This window comes from Protopterus annectens, chromosome 12.part0 (genome assembly GCF_019279795.1).
Source record: "Protopterus annectens isolate FY-2018-M chromosome 12.part0, PAN1.0, whole genome shotgun sequence".
Classification (NCBI taxonomy): domain Eukaryota; kingdom Metazoa; phylum Chordata; order Ceratodontiformes; family Protopteridae; genus Protopterus; species Protopterus annectens.
This window is the reverse complement of record NC_056746.1, coordinates 1297456947-1297482040: the sequence shown is the minus strand read 5'-3', so window position 1 is coordinate 1297482040 and position 25094 is coordinate 1297456947. Positions and strand designations below refer to the sequence as shown.

The window sequence follows — 25094 nt, the reverse complement described above, 5'->3', positions numbered from 1 at the left end:
TGGACAGAGGAAGGATGACAAGGAGACATGGTGGTGAAATGAGGAAGTACAGGAGAGTATACAGCGAAAGAAGTTGGCAAAGAAGTGGGATTGTCAGAGAGATGAAGAAAGTAGACAGGAATATAAGGAGATGAGGTGCATGGCAAAGAAAGAGGTGGCGAAGGATAAGGCATATGAAGAGCTGTATGAAAGGCTGGACACTAAGGAGGGAGAAAAGAACCTGTACCAATTGGCTAGGCAGAGGGACCAAGCTAGGAAAAATGTGCAGCAGGTACAGGTGATAAAGGATAATGAGGGAAGCATACTTACGAGTGAGGAGAGTGTGTTGAGCAGATGGAAAGAGTACGTTGAGGGATTGATGAATGAAGACAATGAGAGGGAGAGAAGGTTGGATGATATAGGGACAGTGAATCATGAAGTGCAATGGATTAGCAAGGAGGACGTAAAGATAGCTATGAAGAATGGAAAGGCTGCTGGTCCAGATGACATATCTGTGTTTAGGTGAAATGGCAGTGGAGTTTTTAACCGGATTGTTTAATGACATTTTGGAAAGCGAGAGGATGCCTGAGGAATGGAGAAAGTGTTTTGGTACCGATTTTTAAGAATAAGGGTGATGTTCAGAGCTGTAGTAACTGCAGAGGGATTAAACTGATCAGTCACAGCATGAAGTTATGGGAAAGAGTAGTGGAAGCTAGGTTAAAAAGGGAGGTGATTAGTGATCAATAGTATGGCTTCATGCCAGAAAAGAGCACTACAGATGGGACGTTTGCTCTGAGAGTGTTGATGGAGAAGTACAGAGAAGGTCAGAAGGAGTTGCATTGTGTCTTTGTGGATTTAGAGAAAGCATATGATAGGGTACCTAGACAGGAGTTGTGGTATTGTATGAGGAAGTCGGGAGTGTCAGAGAAGTATGTAAGAGTGGTACAGGATATGCACGAGGGTAGTGTGACAGCAGTGAGATCTGCGGTGGGAGTGACGGATGCGTTTAAGGTGGAGGTGGGATTACGTCAAGGATCAGCTCTGAGCCCTTTCTTATTTGCAATGGTGATGGACAGGTTGACAGACAAGATCAGACAGGAGTCCCCGTGGACTATGATGTTTGCTGATGACATTGTGATCCGTAGTGAGAGTAGGGAAGAGGTGGAGGAGATCCTGGAGAGGTGGAGATATGCTCTAGAGAGAAGAGGAATGAAGATCAGCAGGACTAAGACAGAATATGTGTTTGAATGAGAGGGCGGATAGAGGAATGGTGAGGATGCAGGGAGCAGAGGTGGCAAAAGTGGATAAGATTAAGTACTTGGGATCAAGAGTTCAGAGTAATGGTGAGTGTGGAAGAGATGTGAAGAAGAGAGTACAGGCAGGATGGAGTGGGTGGAGTAGCGTCTCAGGAGTGATTTAGTAACAGTAAGAGTGAAAGGGAAGGTCTGCAAGAGGGTAGTGAGACCAGCTATGTTACATGGGTTGGAGACAGTGGCATTGACAAAAAGGCAAGAGTCAGACCTTGACGTGGCAGAGTTGAAGATGTTAAGATTTGCACTGGGTGTTGGAGGATGGACTGGATTAGGAATAAGTATATTAGAGGGTCAGCCCAGGTTGGAAGGTTTGGAGACAAAGCCAGAGAGGCAAGACTACGCTGGTTTGGACATGTGCTGAGGAGGGATGCAGAATATATTGGGAAAAAGATGCCAAGGATGAAGCTGCCAAGTAACAGGAAAAGAGGGAAGCCTAAGATAAGGTTTATGGATGTGGTGAGAGAGGACATGCAGGTGGTTGGTGTGACAGAGCAAGATGTAGAGGACAGGAAGAAATGGAAACTGATTATCCACTGTGGCGACCCCTAACGGGAAGAGCCGAAAGATGATTATGACTGTCCTATTGTGTAGTAACTGCCACTCAAGTGAGCTCAACCTGAAATGTCTGCAATGCTAGGAAGACTGCCCTTATCTCAAGTGTGCTTGTAAAGGGAGGTCTCCATCGTAGTCTATGAATTATGAACTATCCTGTCTGAGAAGTGCCCACAAACAGAGTAGATGCATCTATGGTAACTATTGCAAGCAGAATTCCTTTGGTGAAGGAAGACCCAATCAAAAGGCTGTGTGGAATCATCTACCCATTTAGACTCTGACTATCCAATACAACCTGATCTTGGGTTATAACGGCTAAAGGGACTGGTCCCACTGCACTCAGAGTCCACTATAAAACTCTTATTTTGCATGGGCACTGGGAATCATCTGTATTGATGCAGCCATGAAAATTACTGTGAGGGCATGTGCTGCTGATGGCTAAGCTTGAAGTAGGCAGCAGACCTCAGAAATTAAGATTCTTTCCTGTGGCAGAACTGCCAGCTGTCTCACCAACAGTCTACGCAGGTAAGATCTTGTGGCTCCAGTTGGGACTTGCTCATGTTTATAGTTATCCCCAAAGGCAAGAAGACTCTGAGCAACTGCTGTCTTGAAAGTACAAGTTCAACCACACATGCAATTCCCAGGAGCCAATCATTAGTATGTAAAGACTCATTCCCCTAGAAAAAAGTTGCATGTGCACTGTGACCGCAGCCATACATTTGGTGAACACCCAGGGGGATGTGGGAAGACCTAAGGGGCCAAGATTGAAAGTGATTGGCTCTAACATGGAAGTAGTGGAGTTTTCTTTGTGCCCTGTCCTTTTATATGTGAAGGTAGGCATTGTTAAAATCTAAACAGCACAACCAATCCCCCACCTCAAGGCACAGCGGTGTAGACTGCACCATGACCATATGGAAAGACGACTCCTCCTTTGCAAAGTGGTTGAGCAGACTTGGATCTAAAATCTGCCTGAGATCTTTGTGGTCTTTTTGGGCACTAAAAGGAATATGGAGTAAAATCAGAATCCCCTCTGGTCTGTTCTGGTCTGGTGGGACCTCAGATTACTCTCGAGTATCTGCATCTCCTTTTGTCCTTTAAAGCTGCTTCCCTTTGTCTGGGTGGCACAGTTGATGGCAAGTCTGAATTGGGAGCATTACAGAAAAAGGAATGACGTAACCTCAAAATTTCTCCTTTGTCTTTACCCACATTTGTTGTGATGACCATCCATGCCAAAGTATGAAAGAATAGGCAACCCCTGACTGTCTTCAGAGGGAAAACGTCCAGGAAAATCTTCAGGGATTGTAGGAGTGACATCCCCAATATGACCCCTACCTCCCTTGGTTGTTAGGACCACCTCTTCCTCTAGAGCGGCATCTGGACTGAAATTCCCTCTTCAGCAGGAATCTAAAATCTGTTTGTTGCTAGAATACACAACACCAAGTTGTCAACCCCCCACCTTCTGGATACCTTTGTGGGGTGTCAAATTTCTATCCCACTGTAGTGAGAATCCTGCACTTAGCTCAGAGTTGGACAGTCTCTTTCACTTGTTGCTCGAACAGCGTACTGCCATCGAAAGAGGCACTGGTGAAGGCTGCTTTAAAAAAAGTCAGGGAAATCTGTGAACTGCATCCAAGCCTGTCTCAAAGTCAGGCCTGACCCTGCTGCCCCAACTGGTACATTAAAGGACGTATAGTCAAAGGAAGATAGTTACTCACGGCAGCCACCTGTGTGCCCAGCTGGGATCAAAGGTTCATGGCTGTCAAATATTTCAGATTCTCAGATGCTTTTTGTGCAATACCTCTGAAAATGAGCCCTATGGGTCATGAAGTTCAATCATATGACAAAATACACTGGACACAGATTCTCTTCCCTAGCCTATCATTCCAAAATCTTTATTAGAGGGATGGATAGCCTATGCATCTTCTAGGACATTCTTTTTGATGGCTGCAGGTACCTCTGCATTTGAAGCAGAGACTCTGCTGTAGGATGGTATAGTATGACTTTAAGGAATGCAAGACAGAGATAGAAGTATTTGTCATTTCAGTCTGGTAGTTAATAGCCCTAAAAGCAAAGGTAGCAGATGTGTAAACCTTCTTTCCCCATCTATCCATAGTCCTACTGTCTTTGTAAGTAGGGCATTAGCCTGAACACAGATACTGAAGAGGGTTCTGCCACTAGATTCTTGTATAAATAAAAGTCAGCAGCTACTTTGTAAGACCTGTCTGGTCTTTCAAGAGCTGGTAACTGAGAATTAAGTCCAGAAGTCGACTGAAAGGTGTCCTGAAAAGCCACAAGGACAGGAAATCTCCAAGATGCTGTAAAACCTCTTCTGAACAGGAGAGATCTGCATGGATTGCCTAAGTGCTACATCATGTTCTGTATATTCTCCCCAAAGGAATATTCCTCAACAGGGGAATCCCTTCATCAGAAAAGTCCTCTTCATCAGAAGAGATTTGTCCTGGAGAATGCAGCTGAGAGGAACGGTCAGAGTCACAGCCTGTTTCTCATCAGAAGGAAACAAAACCAGTGCAAGATTTTTGAGGAGCAGCCTGTGGTTCAGAAGACCCAAAGGAGGGAGGAGTCAAAGACGTACCAGCTTTGAACAACCACTGTGAGAAATCTATCCACTTATTTTCCCTAGCTACTGAGGGAGAGGCCACATGCCTAGTCTTGTGCTTTTTCTTTTTGGGCATGACATCTGCCAGGATGAGATCCAGAGGTTCAGACCCTGTTTGACTTCCATTACATTGCCTGGGATGTCTTCCCCACCTAAATTTGAGGGGCAATGTGCAATCCCTCAGAAAGGATGAAAAGCTGTTCACTGGACATCTCAGCAGTCTGCAAGGCCACAGAAGTCATAGTGACCTCCAACGGGGTCTCGATGGCAGGCAACTGAGAGGTAGGTAAACTGATGTACTGCAAGATCTGGAACCAAAGCAGATACGTAAGAGTCAAACGTTACACTGCTTAACCATTCGAGACCTCTTGTTTTTTTATTTGGTGGTAGAAGGGCATCAAGAGGATGCGGAGTCGGCCATCGTGGACTGGGCCAAGCATTTAAAAATACTGGGTCTCTAGAAAGGTGTTCAGTGTGGGAAGCCTCGACCTAAGGGTTTTGGGAATGAACAATTGACAGACTGAGCAATATTCGTAATAATGTTCCGGGCCTAGGCAAAAAAGACACTTGGTATGCAAGTCCTTGTACAGAATCTGTCTACTGCAATTGCACTTACTCCTCCAAGTTGACATCTCACAACTTTCTCCAAAACAGAAGGAAAAAGGAAGGTTCCCCAATGGAGCACATATGCGGATAAAAGATGGAAACAAATGTACCAAACCATGATCAGTCCCAATGGATGTACAACCTGCATTCAGACTGGCAGCAAGATAGTCTGGGATCCACACGCGTCTCTCTATATACCTTAATGCATATAAGCGTATGTCATGCAGATGTACGATCATGGGAAAGGAAAGCTTTGGTATCCCAGTTGGACATCAGTAGTGACAACCCATATGTCAGAAATACTATATCAGTACTTTTATTCAGGACATCTCACCTTCTCTAAAAGGCAAATAAGCAGTACAACCATTCTATAAAGTAGGATAAGACCATCTTAAAATGGGTACTTAATGTAGCTCTGAAAGTTGCCCAACAGTACCTTCAATCAGACCCTTCAAAAACTTTAGCAGGAAAAAAAGAAAAAAAATGCAGGGGATGCATGCATCTCCCTCGTATATCATGCATCCCAAGGACATCTGCAGTGTAGAGAGGAGAGTAGCCCTGTATGAGAACATCCAACATACTGTCTTATACATAGGAAGTGGCTTGGCACTAATCGGAGTAATCTCAAGAGCAGAGAAAGCTACTAGCAACTAAGGGCTCAAAGTGCCTAGTATACACCTACAAACCTATGAACAAACTGGTGCCAGAACAGGAACACAACTCAGAACAAAAGTGGAGATGGCTGGTCATTCTTTAACCACCACAGAAACAGACAGAAGACACCAAATTCTATTTGGGCATTAATTACGACCCTCACCATGCAGTCCCAATCCATGTGTAAAAGGGGGCACTGTAATGACCTGATCAACCTGACAGACATGGCCAAAGATAGTCATCTCTAAGCATCTGAAAAGCTATTGGTCTGAGAAGCTGCATCACTTTCTCCTTGCAGCTGGACCAGGGCCAACGAACTTTGGCACAGGAAATTACTACAGGAAAAAGTAGAAGTTTCAAAGGCTTTCAAATAAATTCCAACAGAGAAATCTCTTTCCCTTCCTTGGAACCTTAGCAGAAGGTGGATTGTAGGAATCCTTGTGCTTTCCCTCAACTGCAAGTCTCTTTTTTTTCCCTTAGGACCTTCCCATCTACCATCTTTGTCCCTTTCAAAGAAGAAATCCTTCTAATATTAACTTGTTCTTTTTTTTTTTGGCTCGAGCAGTGCAATACCTATTTTTTTTTTCCTCATTTCACAACAGACTCAATGATCCAGGTACAGGACCTCGCAAGCCTGTGTGAATTCTTTGTTTTTTTTTGGGGGTGGGGGGGTAGGGGTGGAGAGGAGTTTGTGTTTGCATTTGGAGCACTTACGGAATCCCAAGTCCCTACCTGCAATGAAAACACCATGAAAAACAGCAGATCTCCAAGAGATATGCCAGTAACTACAATCAAGAAGCTAGCTCAATTAGTGCACTAAACTAACTATTTCACAATTTTCAACTGCTAATTAACTGTTAATTAAAAAAAACAGTAGAATTGTCAGTAAACCACCTTTACCTGATAAATTAGGAGATGAAACCTGAATTCTACATAGATATCAAACTGCCAGAGCAGAAGGAATGGAAGGATAATGGCTAGCAGTCCAACATAACAGAGAAAGTAGTATGACAGAAAATTAGCAAAAATTAGATTTTAAGCATATTTCAGGGAAAAAATAGCTATATACATCTAAGTAAATACTGAGAAAACATGGTACTTATCAGCTGAAAAAAAGTTTCTTAGACACTTGAAGTAGGAATCATGTCCGGTAACAGAAAGCGGCAAATAAGCTCTAAAAAAAGTGAAGACCAGAGGGCATTATGGGAATTAGGGGAGGAGTTAGAGCTATGGAAATACCCATGGTGCTGAATCAGTAATGCCTACGGCTGCCTGTCCTGAAGTGTCTAGACTGGATTAAGTTAGTGTTTTGCAAGCACACTTGTTTTGTCTGGCCAGCATCCCGAAACCTCCAAACTAGACCAGCCAGCCCTAGCAGACACCAGAAAACTCAACTTCAGTCAAAAAAACACTAACACAACCCCTACAACAATAAGCTCTCTACCAAAGAAATGAGCTTATAACTCAAGAAACTACTTACCTGTGCTACTCCACTCATGGCCTTGATCAATGAACTAAGACTATCACACCACGCAACAATACAGAACTAAAAATGGTTGACCATACATGTAGTTTTATCCCGAGACAGTCAGAAGGCAGAAGACACAAGGTCAGAGTACAGACGGGATGAGCTCTGCAGCAGATATCCTCGAAGTTATGACTGCAGATGTGACTTACAGTAAGAATGCATCTTATTTCGGGAACAAAGTTCAGGAAGCGTAAAAGCTAATACAGGTACTGTAAGGTTTGAGAAGTAACGGAGGAGGAATAGCCATCACATATCACACTTCCATACCTCCTCAAATTTTAGGAAAAGTATAGTCTTGCTCTGCAGCTTTATGACACTTTTGCAATGTTGGAAGATGGAGACCAACTAATGATTTGCGATTTTGCTTAACACATACAAAAATAATTTCCACTGCTTTGGTTTAGAAAAATTGCAATATACCAACAAACTAGAACATTAAGTTCCACAATAGTTTTACTCTGATTCACACCATTGCCCTACATATGCACACTTGAAACGTACCTGCTGAATGGCCCTATGGCTGTTCTGCTTAGATGGGGAAAGTGGTTTGCTCTGAGATTCCGTGCTACATGAGGCATTGGAAGAAGTTTCATCAAGTGAAGCTTGAAATAAATCAGAAACAGAAAGCATTAAGCCCACTTGACATTGTAGTAACTCCATCATGTACACTCTTACTGGGCCTTCAGTATTCTGAGCTGTTAAATCTTTTCCCCTGCAAAAACTGCATAGAAATTTATTTCAATAAAATATATCCGTTTCACACAAAAACTAGGCAGCATATACTTTGAAAACATGGCACTTCAATTATTTAACCATTATTTGTATGGTACTTGAACTGACTCTCAAGCCCCTCTTCAGCTTTAAATTGCACTACAACAGTCATGCATCATTAAACTCATTCAACTGCATGTATACTGTTAAATATAGTGACTGCTACTATGAGCTTTAGCAGTATTACATTATTTTTGCTTAAGTGTAATACGCTCCATTAATTTTGTAAAAGATTATGACTTAACCACTGTAACAACACACTCAAGAAACATGTTCAAAATTCACAATGAGCAAAATTTCAACAGCTGAATTTATTGACAATTTTCAGAGCATAAAGACAACTGGCTAAGATCAGAAATCTGCTAATGTTTTCCAGTACATTGGGAGTTTTAGCTGCTCCTGTGTGACACCACCAGTTAAACTGTATAACATAAGGAATGTAGTGGCTTTTAAAGCTGATTGTTGACTAGACAAGCGCTTCTCTCAGCTATCATGTATGTAGTTTCTTAAAGTGTGTTAAACACTTTTTAAGCTGGTAGATGGTTTTAAATGCTGTACCCAGATGAATGCCATCTTTGTTAGCAGTTCAACTGCTTTCTTTGATAATAGTGAGGTTCATACCTGCAACAGCAAACTTGTTGCAGCTATCTTTTTATACATAAAGTTGGCTGCATCACTTTTTTGAGGATACAGAGCCTTTGGTATTACAAGACTATGCATTCTCGGTATTACAATACACTCCACAAAGTACAAAAAGGTGCTCTGACTGCTCCTATCCTTAGAAAACAAAATGGTCTACCATTAAGAGAACAAGAATTCACATAACCTGACAACTTCAAACCCAATTCTTATCTTCCATTTCTGAATAAGATCTCAGAAAATGAAGTGTTAATACAACTGGCGTGTCATCTGGCTAACTACGGTTCTATGCCTTTGTCTGGTTTCAGAAATTTCTTAAGTGCACATCCCCTACCATAGTCCCAGGTCTGCTCAGTGAGAGAGATTAACGCATTTGGTTCAGCACCTGTTAATACAACCATTATTTCTATCTCTATAAACCACAGTGTCAATCACTTTACAGCTAAACTACTAGCTAAATGAACAGGTTCTTTCTTTGTTTCGCTACTATGCAAAGGGCAAACCTCAGAAAATGACACCTGCAACCAACGCCTCAAACTCTGCTGTCAGGTGGATTTCCACAAGGGTCTGTACTGGGCCATAGATTTACAATGTAGATGTGTCCTGCCTGGGTATCATCATTCACAGACATAAGAATTATTGTAATTATACTGAAAATATTCTGCTCTACCGCTCATAACCCTTCTTACAAATCCATTTTATACACCAAGTGTGTGCAGTTGATATACTAAAATATACTGCTGTAAACTGGTTTAATTTCAGTCCTGCTATGCCAGCCCTGACATGACTTGGGTGACCAGGGATCAATTAATGACTCAGATGCTTGACAGAACTAACAGGAAAGATGGGTGTGGTGAAGCTGTTGGAGACTGTAGCAGATTTTTGGAGGAAGGTAGGTGTACAATCTGAGGATGGGTATGTAGGGAACAAACCATCACAGAGCAGCAGCCCTCAATGATCAAGTGCACAGAAGCATGTACTTGCGTAGGGGAAGGAATTGTGGCCTGCATGTTAATACTGGCCTCAACTCAAGGGAGGAGTCAAGGTTGCATTCTTTCTATTTAAGGAACACCTTCAGAATAAAACATCTGCTTCATGAAGGGCCATGGTAGTGCTCATGCTTGCAGCTTTTGACAGTTGACAGAGAGACAAGCAACAATGATGGCTGTCTGATTGATGAATGATGCCCCCCAATGGCTCTCATCCTAATGGATCTAGGTGGATCCCAAACACTAGAGAACAAAGTGCCTTGAGTCTGACTGCGAAGGCTCAATTATAGTATAGTTATGCAAGAAAGAACAGTTGTGTAAACTCTTACAATAACCATACATGTCCTTCTCTTCAATGTTGCAGTATACTTTACATATGGCTTGTACTCCACCAGTCGACCAGACGTCTGGCCTGTATACAAAAGCTTATTGCCACTGCCAGTATGTAGGACGTCACACGAAGTCACTGTCAACATCAGTCATAAAAGGGACGTTCACATGTACCACCCTCAGAATAAGGTAGCCCCAAGAGGAAAGTAATGCAAGGCCACATGACAAGTAGTCATCCTAGGAAAGTACAAGTAGTAGGGGGAAGGCAGAAGAGACAGAATACTGCAACATACAAGAGAATGACATCTATGGTTATGGTAAGATTTTACACAACTACTTCTATGTCCTTCTATTCAATGTTGCAGTATTATTTACATATGGGAGAGTGAAAAAGCTCAAAGGGGACCCAGGAAGGAGAGACGAGTAGAGGAAGACTATGCAGATGCATTTTCTAAAAATTCATGCAGAATTGCCCTAGCAAATCTATCAAATTCTGCCCTGGATCTGGAGACTGTGTCTAGCACGTAATGTTTTATAAAAGTATGAGCAGACGACCAAGTAGCAGCCTCCAAATTGGAATGAGCATGTAGACCTATGAAGAAAGCTCCCGAGGAAGCAATAAAGCTGGTAGAATGGACCTTAACAGAAGACATGGATTTCCCATGAAAGTCATAGCAAAACATAATGGCCTTAGAAATCCCGGCAGAGACGGTTTGTTTGGAGACAGGTAAACACAGAGCCCTGGGATGAAAGGACACAGAGTTGCTAAGACTTCCTGATAGACTGTTTTGTTATGATAAAATATGAGCTGTCTATGCACATCCAAACAATGCAGAACCCTTTTCACTAGGAGACTGAGGAGTGGGAAAGAAAGTGGGCAACTGAATGGACTGATTAAGGGACAACTCATTCACCACTTTGGGCATGAAAGATGGATTAGTTCTCAAAGATACTCTGTTCTTGTGGAAAACCAAAAAGGGGGGGGGGTGAAGCCATCAATGCCCAAATCTCAGAAACACTTCTAGCAGACGTTAAAGCTAAAAAAAGTATTGTTTTCCATGTGCAAAACTTCAGGGAAGCAGAGACCGCTGGCTCAAAAGGGGCCTGAGTAAGGTTCTCTAAAACATAGTTTAAATCCCAAGGAGGAGGAACTGTTTTCCTGGAAATTTTCATATGAAGAACGCCTTTAAGGAAAAGCTTAACTGCTAACCGGGAAGTTAAGGGGGAAGTCAATGGCAAACAAGCAGACAGAGCAGAGCAGTGGACTTTGAGGCATATGAAAGGCCACTACTAAGTAACTCACACAGGTAAGAAAGTACTAAAGGAATGCCCAGAGAGAGGGGTTCCAGTTCTCTTTTCTGGCACCAAACAGAAAATCTTTTCCACTTGGAAACAAAATTTCATAGTACTGGGGCTCCTGGCCTCGTGCAAAACCCTAAGCATGTCCTTAGAAATGAGATGCCTAAAAGGGGTTAAACGTTGATAACCCAACAAGGTCAGCTGCATAGTTGACAGATGTGAATGAATCAAGGATCCCTTTTCCTAAGTGAGTAGGTCCAACCAATGAGGTAACTTGTAGTGATGACCCTTGGTTAGCTGCAGAAGAGGGAACCAATGCTGTCTTAGCCAAAAGGGGGGTCACTAACAAGATTTTTGGGATGTCCTGCAGAATTTTCAGCAGGACCTTCTGAATTACAGGGAAAGGGGGATGCTTAAAGAAACATCCCCTTCCATGAGAAAAAGGGAGTTGTCCACCTTCCAAGCCTGAGGGTGAGGGACACTGACAAAAAAAAGAGGAAGCTGTTTGTTCAGAGGGTAGGCAAAGAGGTCCATTTCTGGAGTACCCCACTGGTGAACTAGATCCAGGAACACCTCCCTGTGAATCATCCATTCATGGGATTGTGTCATGAATTTGCTTAAACGCATCTGCTACTGAATTCTGAGCAGGGGGGAGGTACACAGCATGCAGAGTCACTTTGTACTGGATAGCCAGTTCCCATGCTTTGATGGCTAATCGACAAAGAAGGTAAGATTTTGTACCCCCCCCCTGTTTATGTAGCAAATGACCGTAGTATTGTCCGTATGTATCCTGACTGGTCCTGGTAGGAATACAGAATGAAAGGTCTGCACAGCCAGAATCAGAACCCTCAGCTTTCTGATGCTGATGTGTTCCCCTCTGTTGAGAGAGAGAGAGACCAAAGACCCCGAACCTTCTTGGAAGCAAAAGTTGCTTCCCAACCTAAGTCTGTGGCATCTGTAAAGAGCTGATGGGTCGGTGGGGGTACTTGGAAGTGGAAGGCCAGGGTTCTGACTGAGTTGCTGCATCTACCAAAGCAACTCTGTTTACAGGCAGGGAAGAAGAGGAATCAAGACATCTAAAGGATTAGCATGCTGGGACTAAACGGTCTTTAGAAACCAATGATACTTCATGTGTAATTTTGCAAAATTCAGCATGGCGATTCTGGAAGCCATAAACCCCAGTAGTCTCAAATTCCCTGGCTGTGATGGAAGGAAAAGACACAGAAAGGACTCCATGAAACCCCTTAGAGACAGGGCTTTTTCTGAAGGTAGGAACACCATCAGGTCCGCTCGGAACCTGCACTACAGAAAAAGTAGATCCTGCGTAGAATTTAGACTAGATTTCTTTTAATTTATTGAAAATCTTAGGCCCTGCAGAAAGGGAATAGCTAGGGCAAGGTGTTGTTTTAAAAGATCTGGGCTGCTGGCAAGGAAGAGCAGGTCATCCAAGTAGGGGTAAACCTGAAGCCTTCCTACCCTTAGGTAGGCAATGGTCAGGGCTAGGCACTTTGTGAATACCCCTAAAGCAGTGGAGAGACCAAAATTCAAGGCAGAGAACTGAAAGTGCAAAGAACCCACAGAGAAATGCAAGAATTTCCTGAACTGAGGATGAATAGGGATATGCAGGTATGCATCCTTGAGATCCAAGGAGGCTAGGAAGGACTGAGGAGGGGACCAGGGGAAGAAGAGACTGCCAAGATAGCATCCTGAAAGAAGGCACCACTAGGAAGGTATTTAAGAGGTAGAGGTCCAGGACAGGCCTCCAAGGACCACCTTTTCCTGACACAAGAAACATCCTGGCATAGAACTCCTTTCCCTGTTGGTAAGGAGGAACAGCCCGAATGGTGCCTTGGTCTGAGAACTGAGAAAGCAACATGGGGAGCAGATGACGTTGGCTGGATGAGGGCTGAGGTATCCCCTGGAAGGAAGGGTCTTCCAAGTTTAAGTATCCGTTCTGAATGATGGAAATGACCCAGGGGTCCTAAGTGATTTCCATCCAGTGTGAAAAGGAAATACAGAGGCGAAGAGATAAAGAAGTATGACTTGGATTAAGCACTTGTTTGTCACAGTGAATGTGGTCTGGGCTGAAAGGGCTGTTGAGGAGCAATGGCAGAAGAAACAGACTAACTGTGATGGTCTCCTGGAAGACTTCTGCCTGTGTTCAGATGAGATAAAAGTGGAGGCGTGAGCATGCCTTCTGACAAAAGGAGTCTTGGCAAGGAAATTTCTATTAAAATTAGGGACTAGGGAAACAAGCAAGTGTTTCAGATCCTGGAGCTCCTTACTCTCTTCTTTCAAGGATTTAAAAAGCTCTGCAGCTGCTGTGCAAAAAAGGGCACAGTTATCCAAAGGAGCATCAAGCAATTTGTCCTTTATGTCATCAGGAAGTGACTGACGGCATAACCAAAAATGCCTTCAGAGTACAGATGCAGAAGCTGCCCTGAAAGATGCCTCCACAGCATCATAACTACAAATGATGAAATGTCTAACTACCTGGGAGGAAAACAGAAGAGTAAGAATCTGCGATTTAGCCTCTGAATCAGGTAATTGAGAAAGAGTCTGGGAAGCTTGAGAAGTAGGGCCACAGAGTACTTAGACATGTGTATGGTAATTAATAGCTGTAATTGCCAAGGTGAAGGAGGTATAGACCTTCTTCCCCAATCTTTCCAAAATCTTGCTTTCCTTGTCAGAAGGAAGGAGCTTTGCAGAATAACTTGTGAGCAGATTTGTCAGAAGTAACAGAGACCACAGCAGGATCAGCAGAAGGACATTTAAAAAGAAACTTACAGTCATCAGGGACCTTATAAATCAACTACGAAGCAGCTTACTCAAAGGTCACCGTAGAAGTTGATGGATCTGTCAGACGTCCCTCAACTCTTAAATCAGTAGCTGGTGGGGCTTCCGAAAGCGAAGCGGTAGTGGAAGAGGGCCTAGGAATCTCGGCCTTTTTTCGCGGAGGTTCATTCGGGGCTTTCGAGACGGGATCCATCCTGAGTGCTCATTTTTTAAGTCGTTTTCTAAGTAGAGATTAAGTGCTGCCAGACGTCTGCGTAGGGTCTTAGGAACAAAAGAATGGCAAATAAAACAAGCGTTGTGATTGTGCTCCCAGCCTAAGCAAAAAACGCAGCGGTTGTGCATGTCTTTATGGGGTATCTGGAGCCTGCATTGGCATTTGCCCTTTTTTTTGCTGACATTGGCTAAAGATTACAACAAACCAAGACTTAGCTAGAGGTTAAAGAAGAAAACCTCAACAGGGTAGTTAGCTTTAAGACGTCTTGCGTAGAAGGAGCGAGGCACACAATGTGACAGTCTGCAGCTGAGAAGCTCTGGGGTCGTGCATGCAGACGTCACATTTAAAGGTCCCTAGTTTATGGCCCTACGTGTGACATTGCATGCAACTACAACAGCCAAGCTGAAACTTTTGTATAGGAGGCGACGTACGGGTCGCCTGAGGCAGAAAATCCCACACCAAGAATACTGCAACCTAAGAATAGAAGGACATCTTACAGTCACCAGGGACCTTATAAAATCTGTCAGATCTTTTCAGGGCAGGGGCTTGGATATCTGGATTTTTAGAGGATGATGCAAAAGCATCTAAAGAAGCTGGAAGCACTGGTTGCACTGCTGAGGCAGCCAAAGAAGGTTGTAGTATCTCTTTTGTTCTCCTGAAATTTGAAAAAAATTCTATTTAAACAACTCCATCTTATGAAAACAACACAATAGCCACAAGGCTAATAAACTAAGAAAAACATTAAAAAATTATTAAAAAATTAAAAAAAAAATCGAGTCACCAAGGCAGTAAAGTTGTAGCAAACAGTTTAATACAACACCAACAGACTGAGCGCTCTCTCCATAAAATTAAAATGGCTTCTTCTGAGTCAAACCAATTAAGCTAAATTGTGATTACACACTCAAAGGTAATAATCATTCAATTACACCAGAAATAAAAAGTACCCAAAAGTAAGCTACATTCCTTTTAATGTTGTTAAAGTTTCAAGCATTAAAAAACACTATAATATGTGTAGTATTAGTTAAAGATTTTAGATACAAGTAAAACAAAAATGTTAGTAATAACAGACAGAAATAAAATTCTAAAAAAGAAAAAAAATTGAGAATGTAAACAAGTCATATTTCTGTAGCCCTCTGTTTCAAAAAGGGGCTATTAAAACAAAATCATTCAACCCAGGTTTGCAGCAGGTTTTCAGTCTAAACTGCCACTTAGCCTCCCTAATTTCCAATCAAGTTTAACATCACCCCCCCCCCCCAACATCACTACAAACCCAATAAATAACAAAAAAAAAATCAAAGAAATTTGGACATTCCAAGGTATGAATACAAAGGGCATTATGGATGTTTTTCTTTTTAACATCCCTCAAATACAGTCCCAGAGCCTCCGATGGTCTTTCTTACATAAACTCCTGGACAGTATAGGCACATGGCTAAGTAGACTACCATGGTGGTATTGCAATTACATCTTCCAGGGCATCCTATGGTATTGTTCGTACCCCTCCCACTATGACACACTAGGTGCCATCAATATTTTTACAAACCTTATATGCACCACATTTGTACACCAATGATCTGTGTACAACTTTTGTTGTACCTCCACTCAAACATAGTTTTAAGGTTCCTACCCCTACTACAGACTATCCTCAGATGGAACCCTAATTTTTCTTTCATTTCTTTATCGAAATGTACTTCCGGTAAGCTTTTTGTACTAGTCACTAATGTTGGTGTCCCTTCATTATATTGCAATACCAAAACATGCGAATCAAAGTTGTCCTTAGACACTGTGCTGACCATTAAGCCTGCTTTTAAAATCGGCTTGAATGTAGTACCCCTTTTAGTCAGAACCTCTTTCTTAATTTTCTGGAGCAGCCAGAAAGGATACCCACTGTCTTTAAACATAGCAAATATGTTGGAGTAAGTTTTTTTCCTGTGAAAAGTACTTAGTGTTCCACTGGTAACATCTCTAATCAGATGGATATCCAAAAAGTCAGTCTCATTAGAAGTGAATTCAAAGAAGGTGGTTGCGCCATTAAGGTAATTCAATGAAGTTGTTCACAAGTTATTACTCCTCTCGCCATAATATCATGATGTCATCCAAAAATCTGACAAAGCACAATATTGGCCATAAAGGCAGGGGAAAACAACTCTTTTCCCATTCCAAGAGGTTGGAGCACATTTAGCTCCCATAGCACTCCAGCTTCCTGACGGAAAAATTCACCTTCAAACTTCATGTAGTTATTTGTCAAAACCACTTCCATGAGTTCTACTAATAAATTAATTTTAGATTGGTCAATAACCTTACTAGCCAAAAGACTTTCTTGAAAAAATTCCAACCCCTTCTTATCAGGTATTACAGAGAACAGGCTGACCACATCAGCAGTCAAGAAACTATATTAGCTTGCCTCAGCAATTCCAAACAAAAACACCCATAATGCCCTTTACATTTATACCTTGGAATGTCCAAATTTCAAAAGATTTCTATTTTTTTGTTACTGATAGGGTTTGTAGTGATGTTGGGGGGGGGAGTGATGTTAAACTTGAGTTGGAAATTAGGGAGGCTGTCCGTTTAGACTGAGCACCTGCTGCAAACCTGGGTTGAATGATTTTGTTTCAAAACCCCCTTTTTGAAACAAAGGGCTAGAGAAATGAGTTGTTTACATTCCAGAAATGTTTTTCTTTTTTACAATTTTACTGCTGTCAGTTTTTGTTTTACTTGTATCTAAAATCTTTTTTTTTAGCCAATGCTACATATATTACAGTGTTTTTTAATGTTTGAAACTTTAATAACAGTAAAAGGAATGTAGCTTAGTTTTGGGCTACATTTTATTTCTGGTGTAATTAACTGAATGATTATTACCTTGAGTACATCATCACAATTTAGCTTAATTGGTTTGACTCTGTAGAAGCCATTTGAATTTTATGGCGAAAGCGCTCAGTCTGTTGGTGCTGTATTAAACTGTTTGCTACAACTTTACTGCCTTGGTGGCTCGATTTTTTTAAATTTTTTAGTGTTGATCTTAGTTTATTAGCTTTGTGGCTGTTGTGTCGTTTTCATTTGCTGGCATTTGTGAGTCCGTGGTGGTTTTTTTGGACACTTGCAGTTTGTTTGCGCCATTGAAACATAACTAATTCAGCTGAATCAGTCTATTCAAAGACAGACAGCCATTTTGGAAAGAACAACTGTGACAGCAGTGAATACTTCATCTGATTCCCAAGTGGAATTTTTTTACTCTTCATTCACCAGTGGTTTTGGAAGAAAGGCAGACTTCTGAAACTGCCAAAAGGGCTGAACCAACATCTGTTGATTTTAGTGACTGGTTCAACCCACTAGAAGTGGATTTTCCTAGTGGCAACAGCAATCACAACCAGGGAATGTCACTTAAATCACAGTTGGGTTTGTCTGAAAAACTTTGTTGGAAATTTAGAACACTACAGCTTGATAATGCGTTCCTAACTAAATCCTCAGCATTGAAGCAAGTACCTAAAAGTTTAAGAGTATGGAAACAACTGCTGGGGATAGAACAGGGTACCTCAGCATTTCAAGAACTGGTTTGGCAGAACTGGCTTTGAAATTATGGAAATAATAATCAAAAACAACAAAAGTTAGTTGACATCCTTACAAAATGAAATTACATTATTAAATCAAAGCATTGTTTCTGACTTACGTTTTGATCAGTATAAAGCAAACTATGACAAGGGTTTGAAAGACACTGACAAGTTTGTGAAGGACAATACATTAAGGAAACAACGTAAATTAGATAGAGATCTGATTATACAAAAAAACCCCCAAAAAACAAAACAGGTTTATGCTGTAATTTAACGGCCCCAACAGAATGAAAATGCTGTTATTAATAGTGGTTCTCCTACCCATAAAAATGGTCAAAATGTTCATCATAATAACGTTATGGGAGCTGGTATAAGAAATGAAAATTTAAGAGATGGCTTTTCTTTTCATGAGGGACAAAAATTGAAAAGGTCAGAGAGACTCAAAAATCAAAGGAGGGGCAACATCAGCCTTGGAGGAGAGACCAATTTTGACTGAAATAAAAGGCTGAAACATTGTCTGTCTTTGGTAGTACTTCCCAGGATTTTACTGACTCAGTTTTTGATGCACCAATGGAATGTAAAATTCTAGAAAAAGAAAGCTTTTATATTTACAACTTTAGTGACAAATATTACTGAAGGTAACTATTTAAAAAGAGAATTTCTTATGTACCAAGTTACAACACTGATATTGCTAATGTGCTTATAAGCTTGAAGATGTATACTAGAAAACTTGAATTTAAAGTTGTATTTTGGAAATGTGATTTATAAAAATGATACCAACCAGGTTTTGCAACGTAAAAGTACTTTTATTCCTCAGAGTCATCCTTTAATTACAACACTGAGAGACTAGGAGGTAAATTTTGCAAAAATAGTGAGAACAAATTACAAGGTTAGCAATTTGAGAAAAGATGAAATTAAGAATGTTAAAGGAACTGGTAGGCAACCAGAATTGTCGGGTAATGAAACCTGATTGGGGGGGGTGGGGGTTGTTATGTCTCAAACTGACTACATCTCAAAAATGTACGAAATTTTAAATGATTCTATGACTTGTAGTAGGACTTCGAGGAATAAGATTAAACAGAGCATATGCTAAGATAGATAGTTAGACAGTTTTGTCACAAAAACATCAAGTCTTCCAACGAAGCAAAAAAAAAATGAAATAAAAATAAAAAAGTCCCATCATAAACGTGGTTTCACCGATTTAATAGCACAAAATACAAAGATCCCAACGAGTCAGGATCTTTGTGTTTTGTGCTATTAAATCGGTGAAACCACGTTTGTGTTGGGACTTTATTTTTAATTCATAGGTAGTTTTCTGTTTGATGCCTTGCTTCAAAATTCTATAGATGTAAATGATGTCAAGTATTAAACTGCTGAGTCACCGAAGATCCCAGTTATATTTGGAATTCCGAAGACACATTAAAATGTCCACAAACCCCATTTCAACCTATTGTAGCAGCAAGAGGGTCGAAGACTGAGCCTACTGCAGCATATGCAGACTTTTATGCTAGCCCAGTAGTTAGGGAGGCATCCCCATATCTTAAAAGATTTGCAGTTTGGAATTGCTGAGACAAGCTAATGTTGGCAACACAGATTACAGTTTCTTGACTGTTGATGTGGTCAATCTGTTCTCGGTAATACCTCATAAGGAGGAGATGGATTTTTTTTTCAAGAAAGCCTGTTGGCTAGTAAGGTTACTGACCAATCTAAAATTAATTTATTAATAGAACTAATGGAGGTGGTATTGACAAATAACATGTTTGAAGGTCAATTTTTCCGTTAGGAAGCTGGAGTGGCTATGGGAGCTGAAATGTGCTCCAAGTTTTGCCAATTTGGTTCTTTTGGAATGGGAAAAGAGATGCGTTTTCCTCTGCCTTTATGGCTAATATTGTGCTTTATGTCAGATTTTTGGATGACATCAAGATATTATGGCGAGGGGAGTAATAACTTGTGAACAACTTCACTGAATACCTTTAATGGCACAACCACCTTCTTTAAATACACTTTTAAATTTCATACTAGGGAGACTGACTTTTTGGACATCCATCTGACTAGAGAGGTTACCAGTGAAACACTGTTAAGTACTATTCACAGAAAAGAAACTTACTCCAACATGTTATTGCATTTCAACAGCTGCCATCCACTACATCAAAGAAAAGGGATAGTTAAAAGCGAAGGCTAGATCACCTCATAAGTGAAACTTTTCTCCAGAGAGATTTCTTCACTAATTGGTACATTTAAAGACAGAGTGTATCCTTTGGGGCTGCTCCTGAAAATTAAGAAAGAGTTTCTAACTAAAAGGGGCACTACATTAAAGCTTATTTTAAAAGCAGGCTTAATAGGACAGCACAGTGGATAAGGACAACTTTGATTCACGTTTTGATATTGCAATATAATGAAGAGACAGCAACATTAGTGACTAGTACAAAAAGCTTACCGGAAGTACACTTCGATAAAGAAATGAAAGAAAAATTAGGGTTCCAACAGAGGATAGTCTATAGTAGGGCTAAGGAACCTTAAAAATATGTTGGAGAGTGGAGGTATAACAAAATTTACACACAGATCATTAATGTACAAATGTGGTGCATGTAAGGTTTGTAAAAATACTAATGATGGCACCAGTGTGTCAGTGGGGGGAGGGGGTACGAATGTACCCTAGGATGCCTAGGAAGATGCAATTGCAATACCACCATGGTAGCCTACTTAGCCATGTGCCTATCCTGTCCAGGATTTTATGTAGGAAAGACCATCACGAGACTCCGGGACCATAATGTACAGCATTTCAGGGATATTAAAAACAAAGACACTAATAATGCCCTTTATTGGAATGTCTAAATTTCAAAAGATATTTTTTTTTATCGATAGGATTTGTAGTGATGTTGGGGGGGGGGGGGATGTTAAACTTGAATTGGAAATTAAGGAGGCTAAGTGGTAGTTTAAACTGAACACCTGCTGCAAACCCGGGTTGAATGACTGTTTCAATAGCCCCTTTTTGAAACAGAGGGCTACAGAAATATGAGCTGTTTACATTCTAGAATTTTTCTTTTTTACAATTTTACTGTTGTCTATTACTAACAGCTTTTGTTTTACTTATATCTAAAATCTTTAACTAATACTGCATATATTATAATGTTTTATAATGTTTGAAACTTTTAATAACCAACAGGAATGTTGCTAAGTTGTGGGCTACTTTTTATTTCTGGTGCAATTAACTGAATGATTATTACCTTTGAGTATATAATCACAATTTAGCTTAATTAGTATGACTCTAAAGAAGCCATATGAATTGTATGGCAAAAGCCCTCAGTCTGTTGGTGCTGTATTAAACTGTTTGCTACCACTTAACTGCATTGGTGGCTTGATTTTTTATTTTTTAGTGTTTTTCGCAATTCCATCTTATTAATAGTTTCCCCAAAGGAAAGCTCTTCCATAGGGGAATCTCCTCCATTAAATTCCTCTTCTGAAGAGGTATATTCCAGAGGAGAAGGAATCTGAGTGGAGTATGCAAAGGAACCTTCATCTAAAGTAGAGTCCTCGAAGTCTGAATCAGGAATCTGATACTCATTAGCCTGGGCAAAATGGGACACCAGAGACCCAGATGGCAGCAGGGGAGATGAGGAGAAGGCAGGCAAGGGAACAGTAGAAGCAGAAGCTTCAGGCCTCAAAGTCATCAAGGCTTTAATGAGACCCTGCAAAAAGGCATCCCACTCTGATGGACATATGGAAGGGACTGCAGAATGTTTCGTCTTCTGCTGCTGCATAGCAGGTTTGTCTTGAGGAGAATGCTCAGACGTAGGCCTTAAATCAGAGACATCTTTAGAATGAGGGGCAGGAGCAGTACCCCAAGTCCTCCAGAAAAACAAGCCTCGGTTCCCCCCCAAGTTGTCCGACCAGACGTCTGCATGGCCTCAGACATGTTAAGATCCACCCCCTTCATGGGTTCCCCTGAGGTACCCACCGAAGTGGACCCTACCGGCAAATATACTGCCGGGTTTTCACTAACCTTAAGGGGTACGTCGGAGGAAGTAGGGACAGCTGAAGAGGATTCTGGACTAAATTTGCTAGCTTTCTTCTTCAAATATGGCTCAGCCAAAGGACTGCCAGAACCCTTCATTGCATCCCTAGAAAGACGTTTAATTCTCTGATTTTCTAGGTAAAGATTTAATGCCAACAGACGACCAATCAAAGCTTGCACCTATCCTTATGTGGAATTTGACTTCCACAACTACACTTGCCATTCCTGAATGATAACAAGTGGCAGTAGCAAGGAAATTAATCCCCTATGAGGTACCTACCTGAAGCTGGAAACCAAACCAACGATATCCAACAGCAGACTGAACATAAGAATCAACCTTTCTGAATGGCGGCGAAAAACTTCTGAGGATGGTACGTATGGACATCCCTTTTATGGATGACGTTCTCGGTGACTTACTGCAATTTCCCACATACTGGCAGTGGCAATAAGCTTTTGTATAAAGGCTGGACGTCGGGTCAACTGACAGAATACAACCCATACGTAAAGAATACTACAACACTGAACAGAAGGACATCTTACCATAACTGTAAAAGTCTTGCTGACCACTGGTGCAGTATTCCAAACAGATGGGGTCTCTTGCCAAATAATCTGGACACCAAGATGGTGTACCAAAGTCAAAACTTTCCACAGAGCAATATACCCTATGTATGACCTAAACCCGTGGGCATAAAGGTACATAAATATATGATGTTAAATCCTTAAGACTATCTCCAAGCCAGTAAGCATAAATAGGCCAGAGACAACATACACTGGTCAGCTAAGAGAGGAGAGGCAGAGAGACAGTGATACTGAGTCTATGACTAAAAAGAAAAAGAATCCAATACCAAAACAGTGATCAGCAGGACATCTATTGCTATGGAAGTTCTTACACTACAGTAACTTCTTTAGATCTTTGGTGTAGTATTCCAAATAGATGGGTGATTCCCAAAGCTTAACAGGTGTGAAAACTGGAATGAACAGACAAGACAACAGTCTACTAATCCAGAATGGAATAACTGGCAAAGGTATCTCCGCATATAGAAAAGGCATCCATTCTGTAATGCCTGGTGATAGCATGCACAAAGGACTAAGTAGCTGCTTCTAAAATTGTTAAGAGTCAATCCCCTTATAAAAAGGTCCCAAATGAGGTCACCACTCTAGTAGAATGGGATTTTGCTGGAGAGGATAAGGATTTGCCATGAAAGTGTAGCAAAAGGAAACAACTTTAGATATGCAGTTAGCAACACACTGTTTTGAAACTAGGTTAACTCATTTGAAGTCTTAAGAAAATCAACTTGGTCTTATCCAGCTAAAATCTGAGTTGTCCAAACACATTCAATGTAAAATGCTCCCTTATTTTGTGGATTAGATAAAGTGGGAAGACTCTGGCGAGGGCAAGAGAGAGAGAAAGAGTTCATTTACTACTTTTGGCATGTAGGAGGGATTGCCTTCTAAAAGATCTGTCTTTATGAAAAATAAGGAAGGAGTTGCCAGAAGGACCTGCAGTTTGGAGACTTGCCTGGCATAGGTAAGAGCTACCAGAAGAAAAATTTTCCCAAGTTCAGAATTTGAGAAATGCAGGCATTGCTGGTTTGAAATGAAAGCTTCTTTAGCACAAAGTGGAGGTCCCAAGCAAGAGGAATAGCTTTTCTTGGAGGTTTCATGTGGAGAACATCCTCTAAAAACTGTTTTAGCCCGTCAGAAGCAGTGGATCCAGATATAGGCACACAGACATGGCTGAAAGATGGGCCTTAACAGATGAGTATGCTAGGCCCGATACTAACAGCTCACAAAGATAAGACCATTGGGGTTAACGGCCTGAAGTGAGTCCTGACATTTAAGCTGACACCATATAATAAATCATTTCCATTTTGCTGTGCAAGATTTTCTTGTAGGAAGGTTCTCCATGAGGCAGGAAAACTTAAGTATGTCCTCAGAAAATTGGAGTCTAAAAGGGGTTCAGAATCCAGTCATCCATACTGTCAGGTTGAGGAATGAGATGTTGGGATAAAGTAGTGAGCTCTTCTGCTATGTAAGCAAGTCCATTGTGGAGGGATGTTTCTGGATATATCCCTTGGATAGGTGGAGGTGAAGAAGAAACCAGTGCTTCCTTGGTCAACAGGGAGTCACCAATACAATCTTTGTGCATTCCTTTTAGATCTTTAGTAAGACTTTGATAAGCAGTAGAAGTTGAGGGGAAGTGGAGGGGAGGGATATAGGAAACTTTCCAAGGGAAGGACAGTGTGTAGGTTTGCAAACTTAAGAACAGTAAAGCCAGAGCAAAACAGCAGAAGTTGTTTGTTCTGAACAGAGGCAAAAAAGATACATTTGTGGCACCCCACCATTTGTGGACTTAGCCTGGGAAGACCTCCCTGGTCAGCACTTATTCATGGGGATCTTCTCTTAATCTGCTTAGAAAACCTGCTACGACATTGCCTTCTGAGGGAATATAAACCACCTGGGAGAGGTCTGCTTTAGATGCTTGCTCCCATGCCAAACATGCCAGTCTGCACAAGTTACTAAGATGTGGTTTCAACCTTCTCGTTTATGTATTTTCTCTTTTTAAATTTCTCCACGCCTTTTGGGTCTCTAATACTATGACAGGCATGGACCACATTCCTAAATCAAAGTATGATTAAAGTTCATGTAATTAGTATTACTTCAATCTTTGATGTTAGCCAGAAGTGCTATGCGCAGCATCCTCTATATCCAATACTGACTCCTCCAGCAATTATTATGAAATCACATGTATTGGTAATATCCAGGTACAATTGTACATTCTTTTTTTTTTATAAAACCCGCTGCTCCTACTACTACTGAAACTATCTGGGAATCCCTCTACATTGCCCTCGTTTCCTCCAGCAAATACTGGTACTTTATGACTGTCTTGTTCTGTAAGAAAGACACTGTAGTCCCAGACTGTAGCAAATTTCAATGTTCAATTCTACTTTTGTCTTCATCTTTTCATGGACTACTATATCTGGTTTTCATGCATCTATTGCCACCAGTAGTTGCTCTGAGTTTCTTAGAGATTTTGTCCTGTTCAAGTAGAATCTTAGTTGTTTGTACACATCCAATGAATGCAGAATCCGCTCACCCTTGTCCTGTGGATTTGAAAAAAGTTGGCAGATGAATGGTCTGATCGAGGGCCACACTAGATACCACTTTAGGCATAAAGGATGGACTGGTCCTGAGCACTACCCTGTCCGGGTAGAAAACAATAAAAGGCTCCACTGCCATGAGAGCC

General features: G+C 41.2%; 1 protein-coding gene across 1 annotated transcript in view; it reads right to left on the bottom strand.

The window, feature by feature from the left end:
* The window catches only part of ASXL1 (ASXL transcriptional regulator 1), a gene marked incomplete in the record, with an annotated part of 1368406 nt that overhangs the window by 658530 nt on the left and 684782 nt on the right, over nucleotides 1-25094 (bottom strand). Inside the window, 1 exon segment of the mRNA XM_044090352.1 lies at nucleotides 7751-7851. Within this exon segment, the coding sequence (XP_043946287.1) occupies nucleotides 7751-7851 (101 nt within the window).